This window comes from Oryctolagus cuniculus, chromosome 15 (assembly GCF_051225735.1).
Source record: "Oryctolagus cuniculus isolate XC-2025 breed Fujian yellow rabbit chromosome 15, ASM5122573v1, whole genome shotgun sequence".
In the NCBI taxonomy this organism is placed as follows: domain Eukaryota; kingdom Metazoa; phylum Chordata; class Mammalia; order Lagomorpha; family Leporidae; genus Oryctolagus; species Oryctolagus cuniculus.
In genome coordinates, this window is record NC_142881.1 from 52,351,241 (window position 1) to 52,371,628 (window position 20,388).

The following is a 20,388-nucleotide window of genomic DNA, read 5'->3' on the forward strand; positions in this document are numbered from 1 at the left end:
AGCAGGGAGCTGGATCAGAACTGGAGCAGCTGGGACTTGAACTGGCGCCCATATGGGATGCAGGCACTGCAGATGGCAGCTTAACCCACTACACCAGAGCACTGGCCCCAGGCATTAAATTCTTAAAATCTCCAAATGCCTGTTCTCTCAGATATAAATTCCAACCACGTAAGTTACACTTGGTGGTTCTCCACTTCGCAGCAGGTCTGCTGGGGTCCAACACTGTCTAGGAAACTCTGGCCTACCCACACATAACTGGCTTCCAGCCCAGTACATGTCCACTGTTCTCGATATTGCCTTCCAGAATCAAGCATCACAACTCAGGAAGAAAGCCCAAAGTCAGGTACCCAGGTTTAAGGGAGTACTGTTCTTCCAGAACTGGAGATTCTAAAGAGCTATTCTTAAAAAGCACGATTCATTCCACATGCCTTTTTTAAGGTGGCAGAAACTGAGACATATGGAGTGGGATGACTTGGAAATAACATGTAGACAAAAGCCACAACAAGACGCAGCCTTGTTATCAGCGGTTTCCCATGATCACTTTTACCTTCTTTTTGAGTGCTTTTAATCCTAACTGTATCATAGAAAAGGGTCATTTTCTGAATGTTCATATCCTTATCTATTTTTAAAAATATTTATTAATCCATAATTCATACTCCATAATACTCACCCTTTTCACAATTCAGTGGATTTTGGTATATTTACAAAAGTAGGCAATCAACCCCATTATCTAATTCCGGAACATTTTCATCATTGTCCCCCAAAAAACATATGTATAAACACATATATAGGAATTAGTAGCCATTCACCATTTACCCTTTGTGTAACTCCCAGCAACCAATAATCCACTTTCTGTCACTATGGCCTTGCCTAGTTTGGACATTCCATATAAATGGAATCATACAGCCTGTAGCCTTTAAATGGTCTGATGTTATTTCTGCTATCTGTATTGAAAAAATATTTTTATTAGGCCTTCTACAATAAAAATTTCAATTTGATAACATCTGGGTGTGTGTATGTGTTTTTTGACTTAGTTTTGGTTAACCAGCATCCATTCCTATCTCTCCTTCACTTGACAATGACACTTGCACTTTGTTTTGGAGAACTACCTCTTCCTCATGATGTAGAGAGGACTTGTTTTGGTTGGACTTGCCATTTAACTACAGGTGGACAAGTGCAAGCTACCTTTTCTTTATTCTTTCAGGTCTACCCTTCGTCCTCACTTCTGTTCTCTGTCCAATTCCCTCTTCATCAGCCTTGACTGACAAGCAGGGACCATGGGAATGGGCCATCGCACTCTCTCTCCCAGCTAGTTTTTCCAGCTTCCAACCCAACTGTCTGGGTTCCAAAGCTCTCTGAAAAGCTTCATTAACCTTCCATTCTTTGTGATCCACCATCTAATTCCAACAAACTCCCCTTTGTGCTCAAATTGGTTTCTGTTCCTTCACTCCAAATGACACAAATTCATACAAATTTCACCTGTCACAAAAGGATCAAAATGTCATTAGAAGACACACACAAACACTAGTTAGTTATGATTTCAGGGAGAAAATAATTGTCCTTTGAAAAAAGTGAATAAAAATATTATCCCTACTCTCTAGCTCTCCAGATCAAAAGATTTATGGCATCCACAATAGACTTGTTACAGACAACCTATAGCCGTAAGGATTTTCTGTGAAACAGCACTTGGATCGGAAGAAAGGTCAGATTTGAGAATGCATATTTTTCTCGTAAGAGAAAAAAGCACACCACCGATTTTATATTAATTTTCTAGCTCAGGAAATTTCCAAAACAAAGCTGGCCAAAAAGGAACATACGGACAGCCCAATTTACATTTTCTTTTTGGTAGCAACAATAGATTCAGTTCTCAAAAGGCAGAGCAGCTTAAGATGGAGTGAGGATGCTATTTGAAGTACGATTTTATCTAAACTCTCCAATACCTTCTGCTCTGAATGTTTATAGTGGTGCTATTAAAAGCATGCAAATCTGCAGACATAATTTTATAGTTAGTTCTGAGGCAGGCTGCATCATGCCCACCAAAATAAAATAATAATTTCTCCTGTGCTTTAAGTAAGGGCTTAAATTTTCATCCATGAAATTTTCCAATCCATACTAGTTTTCTATGGGCAGCTTTTGCACATCATAAAGTGTTGGGTTTTTAAAAATAATCTGATTCTATTTAGAAGACAAATAAAATTACTGGTTTACTTCCTAATTGGCCACAACATCAAAAACCAAGTCATGTTGAAGCCAGGAGCTGGAAACTCTATCTTTGTCTTCCATGTGGGCACCAGGAACCTAACTACTTGAGCCATTACTGCTGTGTCGTAGGGAGCACATTAGCAGGAAGCTGGAAACGGGAGCAGAGAGGGGACTAGAATCCCATCATTCTGATATGGGATGTGGGCATCCTAAGCCGCATTTAACTGCTGTGCTGTACACCCGTCCCCAAAGTGCTGTTTTTAATTTAGACAGATGGGCAAAAGGAATGATTTGCATTTTGATTTCCATGACACTAATTTTCATGAAAGTCAGATAACACGAGGGATATGAAGTCAGAGAGGCTTTGTCTGAATCGTTCCTGTGTGACTTTCCTTAGATCCGACCTTCTCACCACAGGGAATACGCAGATATAAAGACCAAGATGGTACTCAAGGAGGCAGGGTCTGGCTTACTCACAGGGTCTTGCCATTGTTGATACCCCTCTGAATATCTGTGCATGTACCACACTCTGACAGTTCATCTGCCTTTTCAAACACACTTTGCTTCTTTATAAACAGTTAGTGTTTAAGCCACAGAATGCAGAGAAGAGTGAGGAATGCCATTTGACTCAGCAGTTTGAGATTTTTCAGTAGCAATCATTAATTCTTGTTGATGTATGAAGTACAACATATCATGGACTTTAATAGAATATTTTCTAATCACAATTTCTTTATTCGACCCATTTCTGAGAGTGTGTAACTGATTACTGGAGGGTTAAACAACATAAGAAAGATTTAACTAACTTGTTAAGGCCTCGGTCAAACTTTACTTTATAATACAAAAATTACTTTATGCTCCTCTTCCAGTCCAGCTCTCTGCTGTGGCCCCAGAAGGCAGTGGAGGATGGCCCAAGTGCTTGGGCCCTGCACCTGCATGGGAGACCAGGAGGAAGCACCTGGCTCCTGGCTTCGGATTGGCATAACTTTGGCCATAGCGGCCACTTTGGGGGTGAACCAATGGAAGGAAGACCTTTCTCTCTGTCTCTCTCTCTCACTGTCTAACTCTGCCTGTCAAAAAAAAATTAAATTAAAAAAAATAAAATCTATAAATTCCCAGTTTATATTATCTGTTTTTATAACCAGAACTTGATATTGTTAAATGCCACTTTTTATTTTTAAGAAAAGGGGAATTTTCATGGTCAGGTAAGTTAGAGGCCTTCTATGTTTTGTTGGCTACGAAATATTGGCTATAAGGGCTGGCGCTGTGTTGCAGCATACCATATGGCACTGGTCCGTGTCCTGGCTACTCCTCTTCCAATCCATTTCTCAGCTTTGGCCTGAGAAAGCGGTGGAAGAAGGCCCAAGTGCTTGGGCCCTGCACCTACGTGGAAGACCTGGAAGACGCTCCTGGCTTTGAATCAGCTCAGCTCCGGCCGTAGCGACCATCTGGGGAGTGACCCAGTGAATGGAAGACCTTTCTCTCTGTCTCTCCCTCTCTCTGTAACTCTACCTCTCAAATAGATAGATTTCTTTTTTAAAAAAAAATTAGCTATGGTTTAAAGTTTCACCTAGCTAGAGATAGTGTATTTCTTGAAGAGTAATTTTGCTGTGATGTTTTGTGTGTTGCCACCTAAATGGAACTTAATCTCATTTCACGTAATCCTCCCTTGCTGTTCTTTGTAAGGGTTCTGATTGAAGAGCTGCTACCAGGAATTATCACAGAAACTCCATTCCGCTGCATGACCTTCTCATTACTCATTCTACTCGCGGAATGATGTGGTTCCTAAGGCACAGGCAGGCAGGTGCCCAGATGAGGGTGGAGCACTGTGTGGCAGGGTGTTCCGAGCACAGCTGCCAGGAGCAGAGAATTTCACAGCCGATATTCCTCCCCCTCGCTGCATCATCAGTGTGGAATGTGTATAAATTGAATTGAAAACCGACAAGGATTTTATTCCAATTGCAGCTTCTCCCAAACACTGCAGAGCAGGTTGAACACTACTGCTGCTTTAAGCCTTAGTCAAGAATGTGTGAAATATTTACAAGAAGGAGGCTTATTTTTCCTCCCTTAGGAAAACCAAAAAGGAAATGAAAATGAGTTAAGGAATTTTCCCATTATCTCAGAGCCTTAAACTGGATATTTTTTCAGTTAAAAAAAATTATAGGGACACTTTGAGAAAATTAGTTTAGAAGCCGGATGCTTCTATTGGGGTCAGCTGGCCTGTGTTGCTCTGAAAGTACTATTCCTGCCTATCTTCAATCTTCCTGGAAAAGTATGGCTTTCACAGGGAGCTCTCCCAGGGTATTGGAGTATTTGCCATATATCTGTCTAACAAAGGTCCAAACACAAGGAACTCCGAGAAAATTTGAGCAAAGACACAGATAGCCACGCAGCTGACAGCACCGAGCAGTCCCTGTTTCAGGACATGGATAGTTAGGGGCTACCAAGCTATAACTGTCACAGATGGAAGAGGAAGTCACTGCAGTTCAGGGACCCATAACGTAGAAGAGTTGCCCATTATCCAAATATAACCAGTACTGGAAACAGTTGATGAAATGAAATGCCATTAAAATGGAGATCAAAAGGCCACAGTACATAATGAGAAACGTTTGCTTACAGCTTAATCTTGGGAAGTGTCATTACATCCATAGAATTCTATCCAGGAACCACAACCTCTGTATTCATATGACATTAACATGAGAACTGATGAGAAGTGTGCTGTGATTATCACGCATTTGCTATTACCCTGAGAATCTAATGTAGTAATAAAGTCCTTTAACAATTGAAAAAAAAAATAGAGGTTGCAGAAGTGAAAGTCGATGTGACTTAAACTGTACATTAGAATTGCACTCCTGAACGAGTTCTCAGAATGAACAGACTACCCAAAGTGTGAGATCCAGGAAGTAGAGGTGTCACTTTTCCAACAAGGCCATGTAATATCATGCTTTCCTTCACTCCCTCATTTACACAGCATAAGCAAAAACCACAACTCCGTCTCTCTCTCTTTCCCCCTCATTTAATCTTTTCATTTTCAAATCATTGACATGTGAAACACCTATCAGGAAGACAGCTTAACTCTTCACAGGCTGCCTGGCCCAGTGCTGTGAGAAAGCCTGGTACCCACAGCTGAGTTGTCCTCTGACATCATCTGGTGACTTGATGAAACCTTGTGTCTTCAGCAAAACTTGCAGTTTTGTTCTGTCATCAATTTGTTCAACACTGAACATGTTGGTGGAGATGCTGCTAAATACGAGGGAACTTCACAAATGTCATAGAAAATGGATTGAAAGATAGTTAGCTTGATGTAAAAAATGTCTGAAGTGAAGGCATGGCACCTCACAATAGACATTTTTTGCAAACTTCTTGAAAGCCAGTCATAGGCATGGATTTCAAAATTTCCTTTCACTGAAATACACTTACCATTCAATGCTACTTTCCACAGACATTTTGAAGTGCCCTCGGAGGGACAGATGTCACCATTCAGCTCGAACGTTTGCGTGAGGAGCAATTTTAAAAGTGGTACAGTCCTCAGTCGATATTTTTGTTTTGATGATTTTGCTTCCCTACCCAACATCATGTCTATGGGGACCTGAATAATGTCTGTGTTAGTTTTATTCTTTATTTTAACACTTATGGAAATTTTAACTGACACATAAAAATTATACATATTTATGTGCACCATCTGCTGTTTTGGTACCTGTCTATGTCGTGAGGACCCATGTTCTGAGACCAATCAAGTGAAGTGAATTCTTTTAGACTCAAAGTCTACCAAATGATAATCGACTGATATTCTTAGAACTTCACGCAGGACTGTGAGATTTAAAAGGTCTACATCAGTCACAAATAATTGAAACATTTTAAAGTTTGAGCACTCTTGGAGTTTCCTCTGCCTGTTTCTGTTTTGTTTTTCACCTGTTTCAGAAAATAAGGAGGCCTTAGTGAAGAGGGATTAAGCAGTTTCTTCCCTTATTCTACGAGAGAAAGAGCTGACACATTCTGAAATTCTAAGAGCATTTCCTCATGTACAAGCATTCCTATTTCCTTTGTAGTTTAACAAATACCAAGGACTGGACCTGTGCCAGCACTGTAAGATAGTACAAGACTCTGCATTACAGATATGTCTTCAACATTGGTGTCCTCAACCTCCAGGCACAGAGTTTCATAGATGGATGACCTCTAACAATCTCCACCTCTCACACGTACGTACTGCGAAGGAAGATGCACATTCATTTATCATATAATACTTCAATGCAGCTCTTAAGCATTGTGTTCTTAGAGGACACGTGAACCAAGCAAAGAACACTATCGATAGCAAAATGTCTTGGCAGTAGAGGTGCATGTTTACCTGAGATTGTGCATTGACATTGGCTCCATTTGTAACCAAGACCTTGACCACTTCTGCTTGCCCAGCCAAAGATGCGATGTGCAATGCTGTGTTACCTTTCTGTAAAATGAAAAGCCAGACACATCAGTTCACCCAATTTCCAAAGCTCTGGACGTTTGAAGCTTTCCAAAGAGAACAAAGTGGATGAGTATCTCATGCATACTCTACCCTGATTCTTATCAACAGCTGAAACCTGAATTTAGCAAGTGATGATGAGATACTGACCTTTGTGGCTGCATCCACATTGGCTTCTCTCTGTAGCAGCTCAGAAACGACTTCAACGTGGCCTTCTTTGGAAGCAAGATGGAGAGCGTTCAACCCATTCTGGTTAAAAGTGAAGGAAAGGCTTTATCCAGCAGGTTGAAAACAGAGCAGGTAACAGCCTACCCAGAAATGCTAAGATGACATTCCACCAGCAACCACTTCTGTGTGTGTGGTACAGGAATTTGAATTAGAAATAATAATACTTGAAAACTAGGTGGGTTGTCCTATTTGCTACATTCTAGGAATTAATTAATTAGAACCAATAGCCACATTTTTGAATGTTTTCATAATAAAAAAAAATCAAGAAATAATTCAATCATGTCAAGCTGGTCAAATTTTCAGGAAAACAACAAAGGCAGTTTTGTTACATTTAGTGAAAGCTTTAAGGAGTTTAAAGTCTGGGTATCTAAATAAAAAAATAACACAAGAACCACGACTAACCTGATTGCAAATGTTGATGTCGACTCCATTTTTTATGTAGTCAAGAGCTTTTTCCAGGTGTCCAGCTCGAGCTGCTCTTAAGTAACTTGCATTGGCATCAGACTAGAAGGAAAAAGGAAAACATTCTGGTGAAGAATGATGCTGACCAGCACATTTATAACTACTCAGCTTGGAGCCCAAACTAAAACCAAATAATTGAACCATATATATTCCTAACACGAAGACTGCAATAAAATGTCTTGAAAAAGTTACCAAGAAAAGGATGAACTCTTTAAAAGTCATCATCAAACATAAAGGTACCCTTTCTGTGACATCACAGCATGTTCTGAATTGAAAGAAAATTCCCCATTACGTGCGGCCCCTTATGTCAAAGCACAAACTTCAGAAAATAAAGATAAATCCTTTAACATCTAGAAAACCACAGTACTGGGACCCTAATGTTCTCCTGTACCAGAAATATAACATGTGTTCTACTTTCCTGCACCTCTCATGGCAAAGTTGTCGATCAATAGCTTCACAAACACATTTCATGGTGACACTCTAGTTGAACAGGGACTTGCAAGCAATGATTTTCTGCTGGATTTTCCTACAGGACACAGTCATATTTTGGAACATGGAGGTATCAGAAGAGCATTTGTAAATGCCTACATGGGTTGTGAAATATATTTTCCATGTATGTACAAGCTACCTCAGGCCATAGCCTGGAGAAAGTTTTCTTATAAACACACATATAATTCAAAAGCAACAAAACAAGACATGTAATTCATTCATCGAGAGCTGGCAGCTCTGAACCACTACAAAACTCTAACACCTCTAATTGCACAGTTGAAACCATTTATATTGAAATCTTTAATAGAAAAAAGATATGAGGAAAAAAAGACACTGCCAAGTTGGGCATGCACAATTTATAAGGAGGTTTTGCTCAATGCCATATAATATAGAAGCAGGTTTTCCTGAAAGAGCAGTAAAAACAAAATCTCATCACTAGTTACAAATGCAATCACGTAGGGCATAGCATACATGAGGAAAGTGGATGCTTGCAGCCATACGGCGGATATGGCCATCAAAGCCCCTGCTCAAATGCCATCTCATCTCCGAAAGCCTGCCCAGACCCCCCAGGCAGAGTTTAATTGCTTAGTGCTCCCAAATCATCAACTGCTGTGGGCTCTCTCAGGATTTCTCACACAGCATCATAGGGTCTGCTATAGCTGTACTTCCTCCATCCTCAACAGTAAGCTCCTTAGGAACAAGCAGAGGCAGGTTAAGGAGCAGGCAAATGGAAAGCACCACGCGGCCAGTCGTTGAAGAAGGTCAATTCCTCCCCGGAAATTCACTGAGATAAATGCAACTCCATCCCTCTGAAGGCTCTCTGGTTCTGTTGTGGATTAATTCAGTAAGAGTGGACTTGCTCGGGGCCTTGGAGCAGAGGCCACTGCCTCCGAGTTCTCCTCCAGCCTTGCCCAAGTCTCTCAGAAGGAACATCCATTGCCTCTCAATCAGGCCTTCCCAACCTTAGCCCCACTAGCAACTGACCCAAGTCACCCTTTGCTGAGGGAGACGTTCCTGTTGATCACCCCCTGTTTAACAGCATCTTTGGCTTCTGCTGATCCAGTTGTTCAAACATCCCCTACTTGCCTGCAGATTTGCCAAATGTCTAAATATATGGTTAACCATTTATTTAAATATTGTGATCTTGAGGAGGGCTTAAAGCTTTGGCTTGCTTCTGTTGTCATGTGCCCTAACCTGGCACAAGGCAGCGACCCTATGTAAAATGTTCAGCTTTCCATTTCCCTCACAACTGGGAACATCGCTTGGATACAGCAGGTGCCCACAGATGTTTGGTGAATGAATCAATCAACAAATAAGTAAATTATCTGGAACAAAAAAGTAATTAAATTATGACCAGGAACAACACAGTAGCCTGGGTTGTGACAACAGCAGTGACAACTACTTAGGTTGAGAAGCTGCTGTGATACAAATACAAATAGCAGAGATCATCAGCTGAGCTACTGAGTCAGGTGTCTGGGAGCCCACACTAAAATCAAACCCGAATTCCAGTTCAGCATGTAAAGAATTCAATCAGAGCAGAAGGTGACCTAAGACAAGGACAACAAGAGACAAAGGTTCAAATCAGACAAAGTTTCCAGGAATTTAAAGAAAAATAATACACAGTCTCTGCAGAAGTTCACTACAGTGAGAAGGTTAGTGTTTGTAAGTTCAGTTAAAACTAAATTAGCTATGCAAGAATGGCTCATTGCACCACTAAATATCATCTTCTTTGTGCTTGCTCAATGGCTTATCAGTGGATTTGCCCAGAAGGGCTCTTTCTGTCCTGGGAATAAATGACATCCGTCAGCATGGATTTTTCAACTGATGTACCTAACACTGGGTTGAGGGTCCCAAACCCTGACTTTGAAAACATAGAAGCAGCAGCCAAATAAATTTCAAAAGAGGTGTGAGATTGCAAGAAAGAAGCCTTTGAATAGATTCTAGATCCTAAAAATGTTTGGCAATTCCACACTTTGTTCATTTTCTTCTCAAATGCCTTTAGAATTTTCCTACAAACAAAATACACCACTACAGACCAAACCTTCTAATTCAGTTGTTCTCGACCTATTTGGTATTTGGATTTAACACAAGCTATAAATGAATTATTTTACTCCAGCAATTGCACATGTATGCATATATAATTTGTGTATTATTTCATGTGGCTCAGGATTGCTGTATCTGCTTGTCAATTTGTATTTAAGAACTCCTGCTCTAAGGTAAGAAGTTATCTGATAATTACCTTCACTATGTCTCTTTTTGCCCAAAGACCCTGGTATCAAGTCATTCTCTGGGGTGGCTCACTGATCATCTGAGAAATTTGCGAAGCACAAGAAGGAACAAAAACTTAATTTTCTCCAGACTTCTAACCAGTTCACCACATCGAAACAATAACAATCATACATGTTACATCTTTAAGATTTAAGAAGGGAAGATAGGAAAAAGCAAGAAGAGGGGAATGAAGAAAATTTGCCTTGAAGAAAATTTCCAATTTAGGAAGCAAAATTATTAAAGCCCACAAAAAGAAAACCAGGCAGCCCCTCCTTTTACTCTCAGCCATCTACCAGCCATGTAGCCACATCTTCCATCCTCAGAGTCCTGCTGAATGTGGACTATGTGCTGGTCAGTGTGCCAATACAGAGCTATAACGGTGGCGAAGGGAGCAGGTATGGTACGAAAAATGACTCATTTGCCCTCATCTCAATACCTCTTATTCTCTTTAAAATCATTCTGTGCAGCCTGCATTGTGGTACGGCAGGGTAAGTGGCTGCTTGTAATGCTGGCATCCCATATCACAGTGCCAGTTGGAATCCCAAGTGCTCAACTTCTGAGCCAGATCTGCTTATGTGCTTGGGAAGGCAGCAGAAGAGGGCCCAAGTGCTTGGACCCCATCACCCACATAGGAGACCCAGGTGGAGTCCCACGGTCCTGGCTTCAGCCTAGACCAGCCTTGCTGTTGCAGCCATTTGGGGAGAGTACCAGTGGATGGTAGGTTTCTGTCTCTCTCTCTCTTTCCATATAACTCTGTTTTTCAAATAAATAAATAAATCTTAAAAACAAATTATCTTGTATATGTACAGGGCAAACACAGATGCTCCCTGACTTTTGATGGGGTTACATTTCAATAAACCTGTGGTCAGTTGAAAATATCAAAAACGCATTTCATACACCTAACTTAGCAACACAGTGCACTGCAGAGAGTCCGTCGTTTCCCTCTCGTGATCATGGGGCTGACGGAGCTGGGACACACTGCCACTGCCCAGCATCCTCAGACAGTGTCGTTCTGCATATTGCCAGCCTAAGAAAGGCTCAAGATCACACACCTGGAGTCCAGTTTCAATTGAAGATGTAGTGCTTCTGTATCTCAGAAAATAAAACAAAATTATAGGCCTTCCTTATTCAGGAATGCTCTGTCCTGGATTTTGCTATTTTTTTTTTTTTTCAAACTCAACCCTATAGAGTATATACTATTGACACATTGTTATTTTCTTTAATGAAAAAATATATTGCATTATGCTCACTGTCTGTGTGTTGCATCTCTTAGCAGCCATTTTATTGAAGAAACAGGAGTTACTCCTTTTTAAATACGCTTATCTTTTAATTCCATTTTTTGATGAACTTTTTTTTAATTTGAAAGTCAGAGTGACTGGGGTGGGGGAGAGAGGGAGGAAGGGTAGGAAGGAGGAAGAGAAGGAGAAGGAAAGAGTGAGAGAGAGAGACAGAGAGAGGGAGAGAGAGATCTATCTACTGGCACACTCCTCCAATGTCCATAACAACCAGGGCTGAATCAGGCTGAAGCCAGGACAAGAAGCTCCACCCAGGTCTCCCCCATGGGTGGCCAGGAGTCAGGTATGTGAGCCATCATCTGCTGCCTCCCAGGTGCACAGTAGAAAGCAAAGTAGAAAACTGGTGGAGCTGCATCCCAGGCTGTCCAACATGGGATGCAGGTGTCCCAAGAGCTGGTATAAGCTCCTGGGCCACAAAGACTACCCCAGGAGTTAGTCCTAACACAGGCTACATTCTGTTTTTTTAAAATCTTGAGTGTTCTATCCAAGCAACGCCATTCTCAATACCGTATCGAAAGACGCCTCTAAAAAAGACTGCCAACAAATCCTCGGAGAAGGAAGTTGGGCCTCCAGAGAAACTGAGCTGTGCCAGAGCAAAGTCCCACAGAGGCGGCCATTGCTTGGGCAGTTAGGAGGCACAAAAACGAATCCAGCAAGTGGGTCAGCAGTGTTTTTCCCTAGGCTACCAAAACCTGGACAAAGAATTGGGGAAATAAAGGTTTCTTTGGTTATCATTTAATGTCTGGTCTAGTTAGCCATTTTACCAGACAGCAGAGATATGAATCACATATGTTTTTCAAGAAAACAGCTTCAGGGATACAACCAAGCATTGTTATGAATTAATCCAATAATTCAGTATTTTCACAGGCAGTGGAATATCAGGTATATTTAGCAGAAAGCAGTGGTTGGGAAGAATAAACATTTCTGAATGTCAGCCTCAGTTATAACTGATATTTCTTACCTCAGACTATATGTTAGACACTGTTGTGAGTGAGGGATGGGTGGAATGGAGGGTCTTGTCTTCAAGCAGGAAAGAAATCAAGCATGAGACACAGAGCAGTGGTGAACAAGGTAGCGAGGTTTCATGGGACAGGGTACCCGTCAGAATGGATGGGAACCTCTCCAGACGGAATCAGAGTGCTCAGCCATTCAGACTGGTTAGGAAGGTTACATGGTTTAAGAGAGAGGACACACTTGATAGGCAAGGTGGGCATATCAGCAAAGAACTGAGAGCTCGGGGCTGAAGTACACCTGACAGACCAGGTGGGTGTCTCAGGAGAGGGCTGAGGGCACCGTCTGTATTCAGACTGGGGCTTGTAAAGGAATGGGGTTGAGTTTTTCTACCTCAATTCTCCTGGGCAAAGGGTGTTCTGGGTGTGAAAAAGTACATATTGGATTACCACGGGCCCTAAGGTCACTGACAGGTATCCCTTAAAGGAAGAGACACAGACGTGTCAGAGAGACAGTCATGTGAAGACGGAGGCAGATACTGGAGTTTCTCTACCACAGACCAGGACGGCTAAGAACCACTGGAATCTGGAATCAGCGAGGAAGAATTCTCCCCCTCGAGCCTTTGGAGGGAGTGTGGTCCAACACTTTGATTTTGGACTTCCGGTCTCCAGAAATGTGAGAGCAAATTCTGTTATCTTAAGCCACCAGTTTGCAGGTTTACTATAGCAGTGCCAGCAGACTAACCCCAGTAGGTATTATTACTAGCATGTATTATTTATTTGAAAAGCAGAGTGAGAGAGAGATCTTCCATCTGCTGGTTCATTCCCCGAATGGCTGCAGCAGCCAGGTCTGGGCCAGGCTGAATCCGGGTAGCAAAGAACTCCATCCTGGTTTGCCACATGAAGGCAGGGACCCAAGCACTTGAGCTATCATGTTCCCTTCCAGGAAGCACCAGTGGAAAGCTGGATCAGAAGTGGGGTAGCTGGGACTGGAAGTGCCACTCCAATATGGGACTCTGCTGTTAATCCATGGCATCACAACTAGCTCCCTTTGTAGGTAACAGCAAGGATGACCGAGTTTCTCAGGGTCACATGACTTATGAATGGCAGACACACACACCCAGGCAGTCTGAGTCTGTATAGGCTGCCAGTTACTACTCGAAGAAATGGCTTAGTATATGTCTGCTCTATTCTTGTGCTAGCTCTTAGTTCACTCATTCGGTCATTTTCCATCAGTGCAGCCATTTATCTATTGATCCAATCAGCAACTCAGCCGTTAGGTCACTTCAGGTACATCCTCCTGGACCACAGTTCCTTCATCATGAGGCTCAAGATGAGGCTGACAGCGGATCCCCATTAAAACAAGCTGATTGGAGCCTTGTGTAACAGAGACAGAGACAGAGACACACAGAGAGAGATCTATCCACTGGCACATTTGTGTTACACAAGTGCTCCTTTGCTTCTAAACCTTGTGTGTGTGTGTGGGGGGAATCTGTAGGGCCTATTTACACCAGATTGGGATTGGATTTTCTAAGCTGTGTTATTTGTCTCATCTTCCCAACTCTTCAGGGTGAGGGCTCGGGTGATTCATTCTGCAAGCATCCGGTTCCTGTCCTCTACATATGCCGTGTGTTCTGCCTTCCAGTATACTAAGGTGTCTCTTAAACCTAAAACCAAAACAAAACCCAAACTAAAAAAAAAATGTTTCTTCCACTTTTCTACCCAGAACCCCTTCAAAAGGTGTGATGTCCGGTACTTCTGAATGTGATGGACTGGTTAAGAACCACAGCAACAGAATCATACTGCTTCCACCTGTATCCCACCAACTCTACTTAGTAGTAGTATCACATTTTACAAGTTTCTTAAAATCCAAGTACCTCAGTTTTCTCACCTATCAAATGGGGATAAAATCTTTTATTAGGATGAAATTAAATAATTCATGTAAAGAGATTAATAATACAAGTGAATAAACAAGCACCTGTTAGGTATTTTTATATTTTCCTTTAAACATCAAACTTTTTTTTTTTTTAAACAGGCAGAGTGGACAGTGAGAGTGAGAGTGAGAGAGAGAGAGAGAGAGAGAAAGGTCTTCCTTTTGCTGTTGGTTCACCCTCCAATGGCTACCGCCGCCGGCGCGCTGCGGCCGGCGCACCGCGCTGATCCAAAGGCAGGAGCCAGGTGCTTATCCTGATCTCCCATGGGGTGCAGGGCCCAAGCACTTGGACCATCCTCCACTGCACTCCCAGGCCATAGCAGAGGGCTGGCCTGGAAGAAGGGCAACCGGGACAGAATCCGGCGCCCCAACCAGGACTAGAACCCGGTGTGCCGGCGCCGCTAGGTGGAGGATTAGCCTATTGAGCCGCGGCACTAGCCACAACATCAAACCTTTTTAAAGACTCAGCTAGGCTCACTCACTATAGCCTTAATACTAATTCATATTTGCATTCCTGGCAGAATGGCTTATCTCACTAATCAATAAATCCTCTCTGTGCAAAATTACCAATGACCTTCCAATCATCAAGTCCAGTGATGTTTAATGGTCTCTTCCTGGCAAGCTGAGCCATTCTACCACCACCTCTCTTTGGAACAGCTTCCCTTTCACTTCTCTTATCTCTTGGTTCTCTTCTGTCTGTTACTCACTGCCTTGGCCCATCACTGAAAAGCTGACTTTTCCATTTGCATTTCTCCTCCCTGCACTCTGTCCTGATGACCTCATTGTATCCATAGCTTCCATCATGCCAAGCCCAGCACTCCATATCCACACTGTACTCATGCTCACCCCAAAACTTCTATTTCTATGTCCTACAATTCCCTCACGTTAGGGACAGCTACAGTGAAGCGTACTGTGACATATACATAACCGCCATTGTAACCAGACACTGGTTGAGCTCCTGGATTTTCCTGCTTCTATTCCAAGGTGCCAAGATTATCCTAGCCACCCAGACATATACCTGTGGTGTGAATCTTTGATTATATTTTCTTTTTACTCTCCCCCTCAAACTCTTGCAGAAAGTTAGATGCATGAGCCAATCCATTATTTTGTCTCAAAGTCCTTTTCAAGTTCTCCATTCTCATTAGAAAAAGTATTAATCGTGATGCACACAATACACCTAAAACAGTATATAATATACATATGAATAGTTTAAAGAATGTTAAATAAAAATAAGCATCCATATACTCTGTACTCAGATCAAGAATGAGTTTCTTAGAATCATTCATGTTGAAAGGTCACTACAGGGGCCGGCGCTGTGGTGTAGCAGGTGGAGCTACCGCCTGTAGTGCCAGCATCCCATATGGGCACTGGTTCGAGTCCCGGCTGCTCCACTTCCAATCTGGCTCTCTTCTGTGGCCTGGGATAGCAGTAGAAGATGGCCCAAGTCCTTGGGCCCCTGCACCTGCGTGGGAGACCTGGAGGAAGTTCCTGGCTCCTGGCTTCAGACTGGTGCAGCTCTGGCTGTTGCGGCCATCTGGGGAGTATATCAGCGTAGGGAGGATCGATCGATCTCTCTCTCTAACTCTTGACTTTCAAATAAATAAATAAATCTTTAAAAAAGAAAGAAATGTCACTACAAGCAACTGTCACTACTGTTGTGGAAGACCCCACCCTGTGATTATAACGCAATCTAGTGATCTACCCTAGAGTGGATGAACTTTAAGTTGCTTTCAGTTTGAGTCTACCATGGACGATACAGCCATTAAGATCCTCGTGCTAGCCCTAGTGTTAACAGGCAAGAGTGTTTTAAGGTATGTATGTAGGACCATGTTCCCCTGGCCTTAGCATTAGCAGGGAGCTAGCTTGGAAGTGGAGCAGCAGGGACTCCAACCAGCTTAACCTGCTGCACCACCATGCTGGCCCCAATTCTTGGTAATTCTTCAGTGTCTTGGTTAATGTGGCCATATTGTAAGGAGGAGTTGGAGCATGTTTCCGACTGTTGCCTACAGGTACCATCAACCCAAGATTACTTTAAAAATAAATGCTTGGCTTGAGGTATTTTTGGTTTTGTTTTAAAGACTACACTGATAAATTTAGACCTTAAACGGGTATGGATATGAGGGATTCCTTGTGGTTACAAATTTTCAGGAAGAATTTTTTTTTCTTCCATCTGGTGACAAATGGAGACAGGCAAATTTCTGCTGTATCTAGGTGGGCTTATTTCCTGTATATCCTTATATTGGGAGCCCCAGCTCAACAGGGGGTCACTTGTTAGACTGTCATTTTGAACCTGTCCCAGACTTTGTCTCTTGTACTCAGTGTTCTTGCAGCTAACTAAAACGGCTTCTTTCTTTCATATCATTTCTGTAAATTAATTTTTTAATTTACTGAAGAGGTGGGGGTTGTGGTGGGGAGGGAAAGGATCTGAGTACAAGTGCACACTCCCACCCACTCACTGGGCTGCCTCCCCAGAGGCCCACAGCAGCTGGGGCTGGGCCAGGCCAAAACCAGTAGCTAGGAACTCTATCCAGGTATCCTATGTGGGTGGCAATAATGCAAGTACTCGAGCCATCACAGGCTGCCTTCCAGTGTGTACATTAGCAGGAAACTGGAATTGAAAGCAAAGCCAGGTATCAACCCCAGGTGCTCTGATACGGGGTGTGGGAGGCCTAACGGACGTCTTAACTGCTGCACCAAACACTCACCCCTGTTTCTGCTTTAAAACTATAGTATTTTAGCAAATTCCAGCCTGGGAGGCTCTTTAAAATCTGCCCCAGCCTGCTGTCTGCCACTCCCATCCCTCAATGGCTGTGTGATTGTTTTCTGGTCCTGGGAAGGACTCGGAGGATTTAAAAAATGGATGGAGGTCAGGCATGTAGACCTACTAAGGAGCCTGTCAGTTTCCTCTGAGACAATGGACAAAACAGACAGGCATTTATCAGGCTGTATCTGGTCAGGGCTGGAGGCATGATTTTTCTGAGATGTTGCCTTCTACTGAGGCCCAGGCCAACCAGTTCACGAGCAGCTCCCTGGGTCCCAGACACCAGCTCTTGAAGAGTGGAAGGGTGAGGCTGGAGAGAAACAACATGACTTCCACTAGATCTTCCTGCTGGCTGCTCAAACCACTTCTAACACCACCATGGGAGAGACGGCAAGTGATGGCTTTCGTTGTCAAAACTGTGCTAAGAGTAAAGGTCCATTAGTTCCAGGAACATATTTATATGAATAAATTTGTTTCTTTGTAAAACCACTATAAACTAGCATGTGTTCAAACTAAATGCCTTCCATATGTTTTCTTCCTAGTAGCACCTTTTCCATCAGCTGCCACTTTGGATTGCTAGCATTTTGTTGTTGTTGTTGCTAAGATTTCTTTATTCATTTGAAAGGCAGAGTCCAAGAGAGAAAAGGAGGGATGCAGAAAGTTTTTCCATCTGCTGGTTCACTCCCCAAATGGCTGTAACTGCTGAGGTTGGGCCAAGTCGAAGCTAGGAGGAGCTTGGAACTCCATCATGGTCTCCGACATGGGCTGCAGGAACCCAAATACTTGGGCCTTCCTCTGCTGTTTTCCTAGAAGCTTTAGCAGGGAGCTGGATCAGAAGTGGAGCAGCCAGGACTTGAACTAGTGCTCTACTATGGAATGCCAGCATTGCAATGGTGGCTTAACCTGCTGTGCTACAGTGCCAGACCCTGTTAACAGGTTTAATGCTAGTTTATAACATGCCTTATATACATTCCACTAATGATATTCTTGTAGTGATGTGAAACACATGATCTTGGTACCAGTGTACTCACTGTGACCTCAGCCTATTGCAAAAAATAGATTCCTTTCATATTATCTATGGGATTTCATCAGTGCAACATAATTCTTTGATAGGAAGTCAGCTTTCAATTATTTTAAATAAAAAAGTTTAAAATTTTTTCAATTTTTTTTTACAGAAAAACACCTATTTTCATTGAACATTCATAATGTAGTTTTAGTATATAGATTTTTTAAATCTGTTCAATGAAAATGGTAGAAATTTAAATTTACATACTACTCTGACATGTTGGCATTGCTTGTAGAGATGGTCAGTAACCTCATGTAAATAAATTCTTTATGCTGGCAAGTTTTCTGTAAACTGATCAACTAGAGAGGTACAAAAAGGTTCTCAGTTGATACCTGAGCATAACTGAATATGTATGGGGGCTTGAAGGTAAAACTTAAAGACTTTTCTTGGCATCTCCAGATCTATAAATTTATGCAATGAAAGATGGTAGAACTAGCAACTTTAATGGGAGAATGGGAATGAGAAATGTAGAAACCCAAAGCTGAAGCCAAAAGTTGGGTCATAGCCAAAGGGCAAATTTTGGGTCCATGTTTTCTACCTTTTAAAAATAGAGCCTATTTTCAGGATTTAAATTATTGAGTAAATAACTATTCTTACCAAATAGTCAGGGGTGTCACTTTTGTTTCAAGAATGATCTTTGAACAGGTTTTTTTCCTTTTGCTTCATACTCTTATCAACATAGATCTCAACTTATTAAAAAAGGGTGTAAAACGTTAGTATAAGTCTAATTTTATCACAAGGTCTAACAGGAAAGATGGCAACATGGCCATTGCTCTCTCTGTGACCCTCTTAATCTTTAAGTCTCCCATGTGAACTGTTGGCCCAGTCTCCCATGTATTATCCATCCCTAAATAAGAGGTTTTTTTTTCCTCTTGTGTTCTGTGTTGTTAACTGCATTATCTATAATTATTGAAAGTTGGGGCCAGCACTGTGGCATCACAGTTAGAGCCGCTGTCTGCAGTGCCGGCATCCCATATGGGCATTGGTTCAAGACCCAGTTGCTCCACTTCCAGTCCAGCTCTCTCCTATGGCCTGGGAAATCAATGGAAGATGACCCAAGTCCTTGGGCCTCTGTACCTGTCTGAGAGACCTGGAAGAAGCTCCTGGCTTCAGATCGACTTAGCTCCTGCTGTTGTGGCCATTTGTAAATCTCCTTGTAAATCTTTCAAATAAATAAATATTCTTTAAAAAGTTAAAATTTTTTGATGATTTGTTTTTCTATATGACATTGAACAAATAGATTTTAAAGCCATGTTTCTGCTATGTGGCTATTTAAACATAAAAATAGAGAACAGCAGGTCTTCATGATCAACATCAAAAGAACAAAATTGGTTAATCATATGTTTCAACTTCTAAAGAGAAAAAAAAAACCCTAGCTTTGATTTTTGGTTAAATGCTAAAGCTCTTTTCCATTTTTTCATGTTTTCAAAGCCACATACGCCAGTTTTGTTTCTACATTGCAACAAAAAAATGAATGCTTATTTTTTAAAATTTAGTTTATTTATTTGAAAGGCAGAGTTAAAGAAAGAGAAAGATTTCCCTGTTGTTGGTTCACTCTTCAAATGGCTCCAATGACTGAAGCTGGGCCAAGCCAAAGCCAGGAGCTTCATCTGGGTCTCTCACATAAGTGGCAGGGACCCAAGTACTAGGGCCATCTTCCACTGCTTTCCAATGTTAGCTGGATTAGAAGTAGAGCAGCTGGGACTCAAACCAGTGCCCATATAGGAGGCCAGCATTGCAGGTGCCACAGTGCTGGCCCTTCTAATTTTTTTAAATTTATTTGACAGGTAGAGTTATAGACAAAGAGAGAGAGAGAGAGAGCGAGAGAGAGAGAGAGAGAGAGGTCTCTTTCTTCCATTGGTTCACCCCTCAAATGGTTGCTACAACTGGTGCTGCGCTGATCTGAAGCCAGGAGCCAGGAGCTTCCTCCCGGTCTCCCATGCGGGTGCAGGGACCCAAGCACTTGGGCCATCCTCCACTGCCCTCCCGAGCCACAGCAGAGAGCTGGACCGGAAGAAGAGCGGCCGGGACTAGAACCGGTGCCCATCTGGGATGCCGGCACCGCAGGCGTAGGATTAACTAAGTGAGCTATGGTGCGGGCCCCTCTTATAATTTAATTTTAAAAGCAGAAATTCATTTCCTCATGCTCTAAACTGCATACCAGGAGTTAAATAGAAGAAAAGGGATAGAACTGAAATTTAGGTCATAACTTCTTATAGTACTGATCAAAACCTAAGTATTACATTCTACTCAGAACGAGCTTCTTCTTAAATTTTTG

At 42.2% G+C, this 20,388-nt stretch overlaps 1 protein-coding gene across 50 annotated transcripts in view; it reads right to left on the reverse strand.

The window, feature by feature from the left end:
• Nucleotides 1-20,388, reverse strand: part of ANK3 (ankyrin 3) — a 712,348-nt gene that overhangs the window by 226,660 nt on the left and 465,300 nt on the right. For all 50 annotated transcript variants that reach the window (XM_089314884.1, XM_089314922.1, XM_089314920.1 and 47 more), the window contains 3 exons: nt 7,289-7,390; nt 6,809-6,907; nt 6,545-6,643 (listed from right to left, as the gene is read on the reverse strand). In XM_089314884.1, coding sequence (XP_089171010.1) covers nt 6,545-6,643; nt 6,809-6,907; nt 7,289-7,390 — 300 coding nt within the window. The remainder of the gene's footprint in view (nt 1-6,544; nt 6,644-6,808; nt 6,908-7,288; nt 7,391-20,388) is intronic.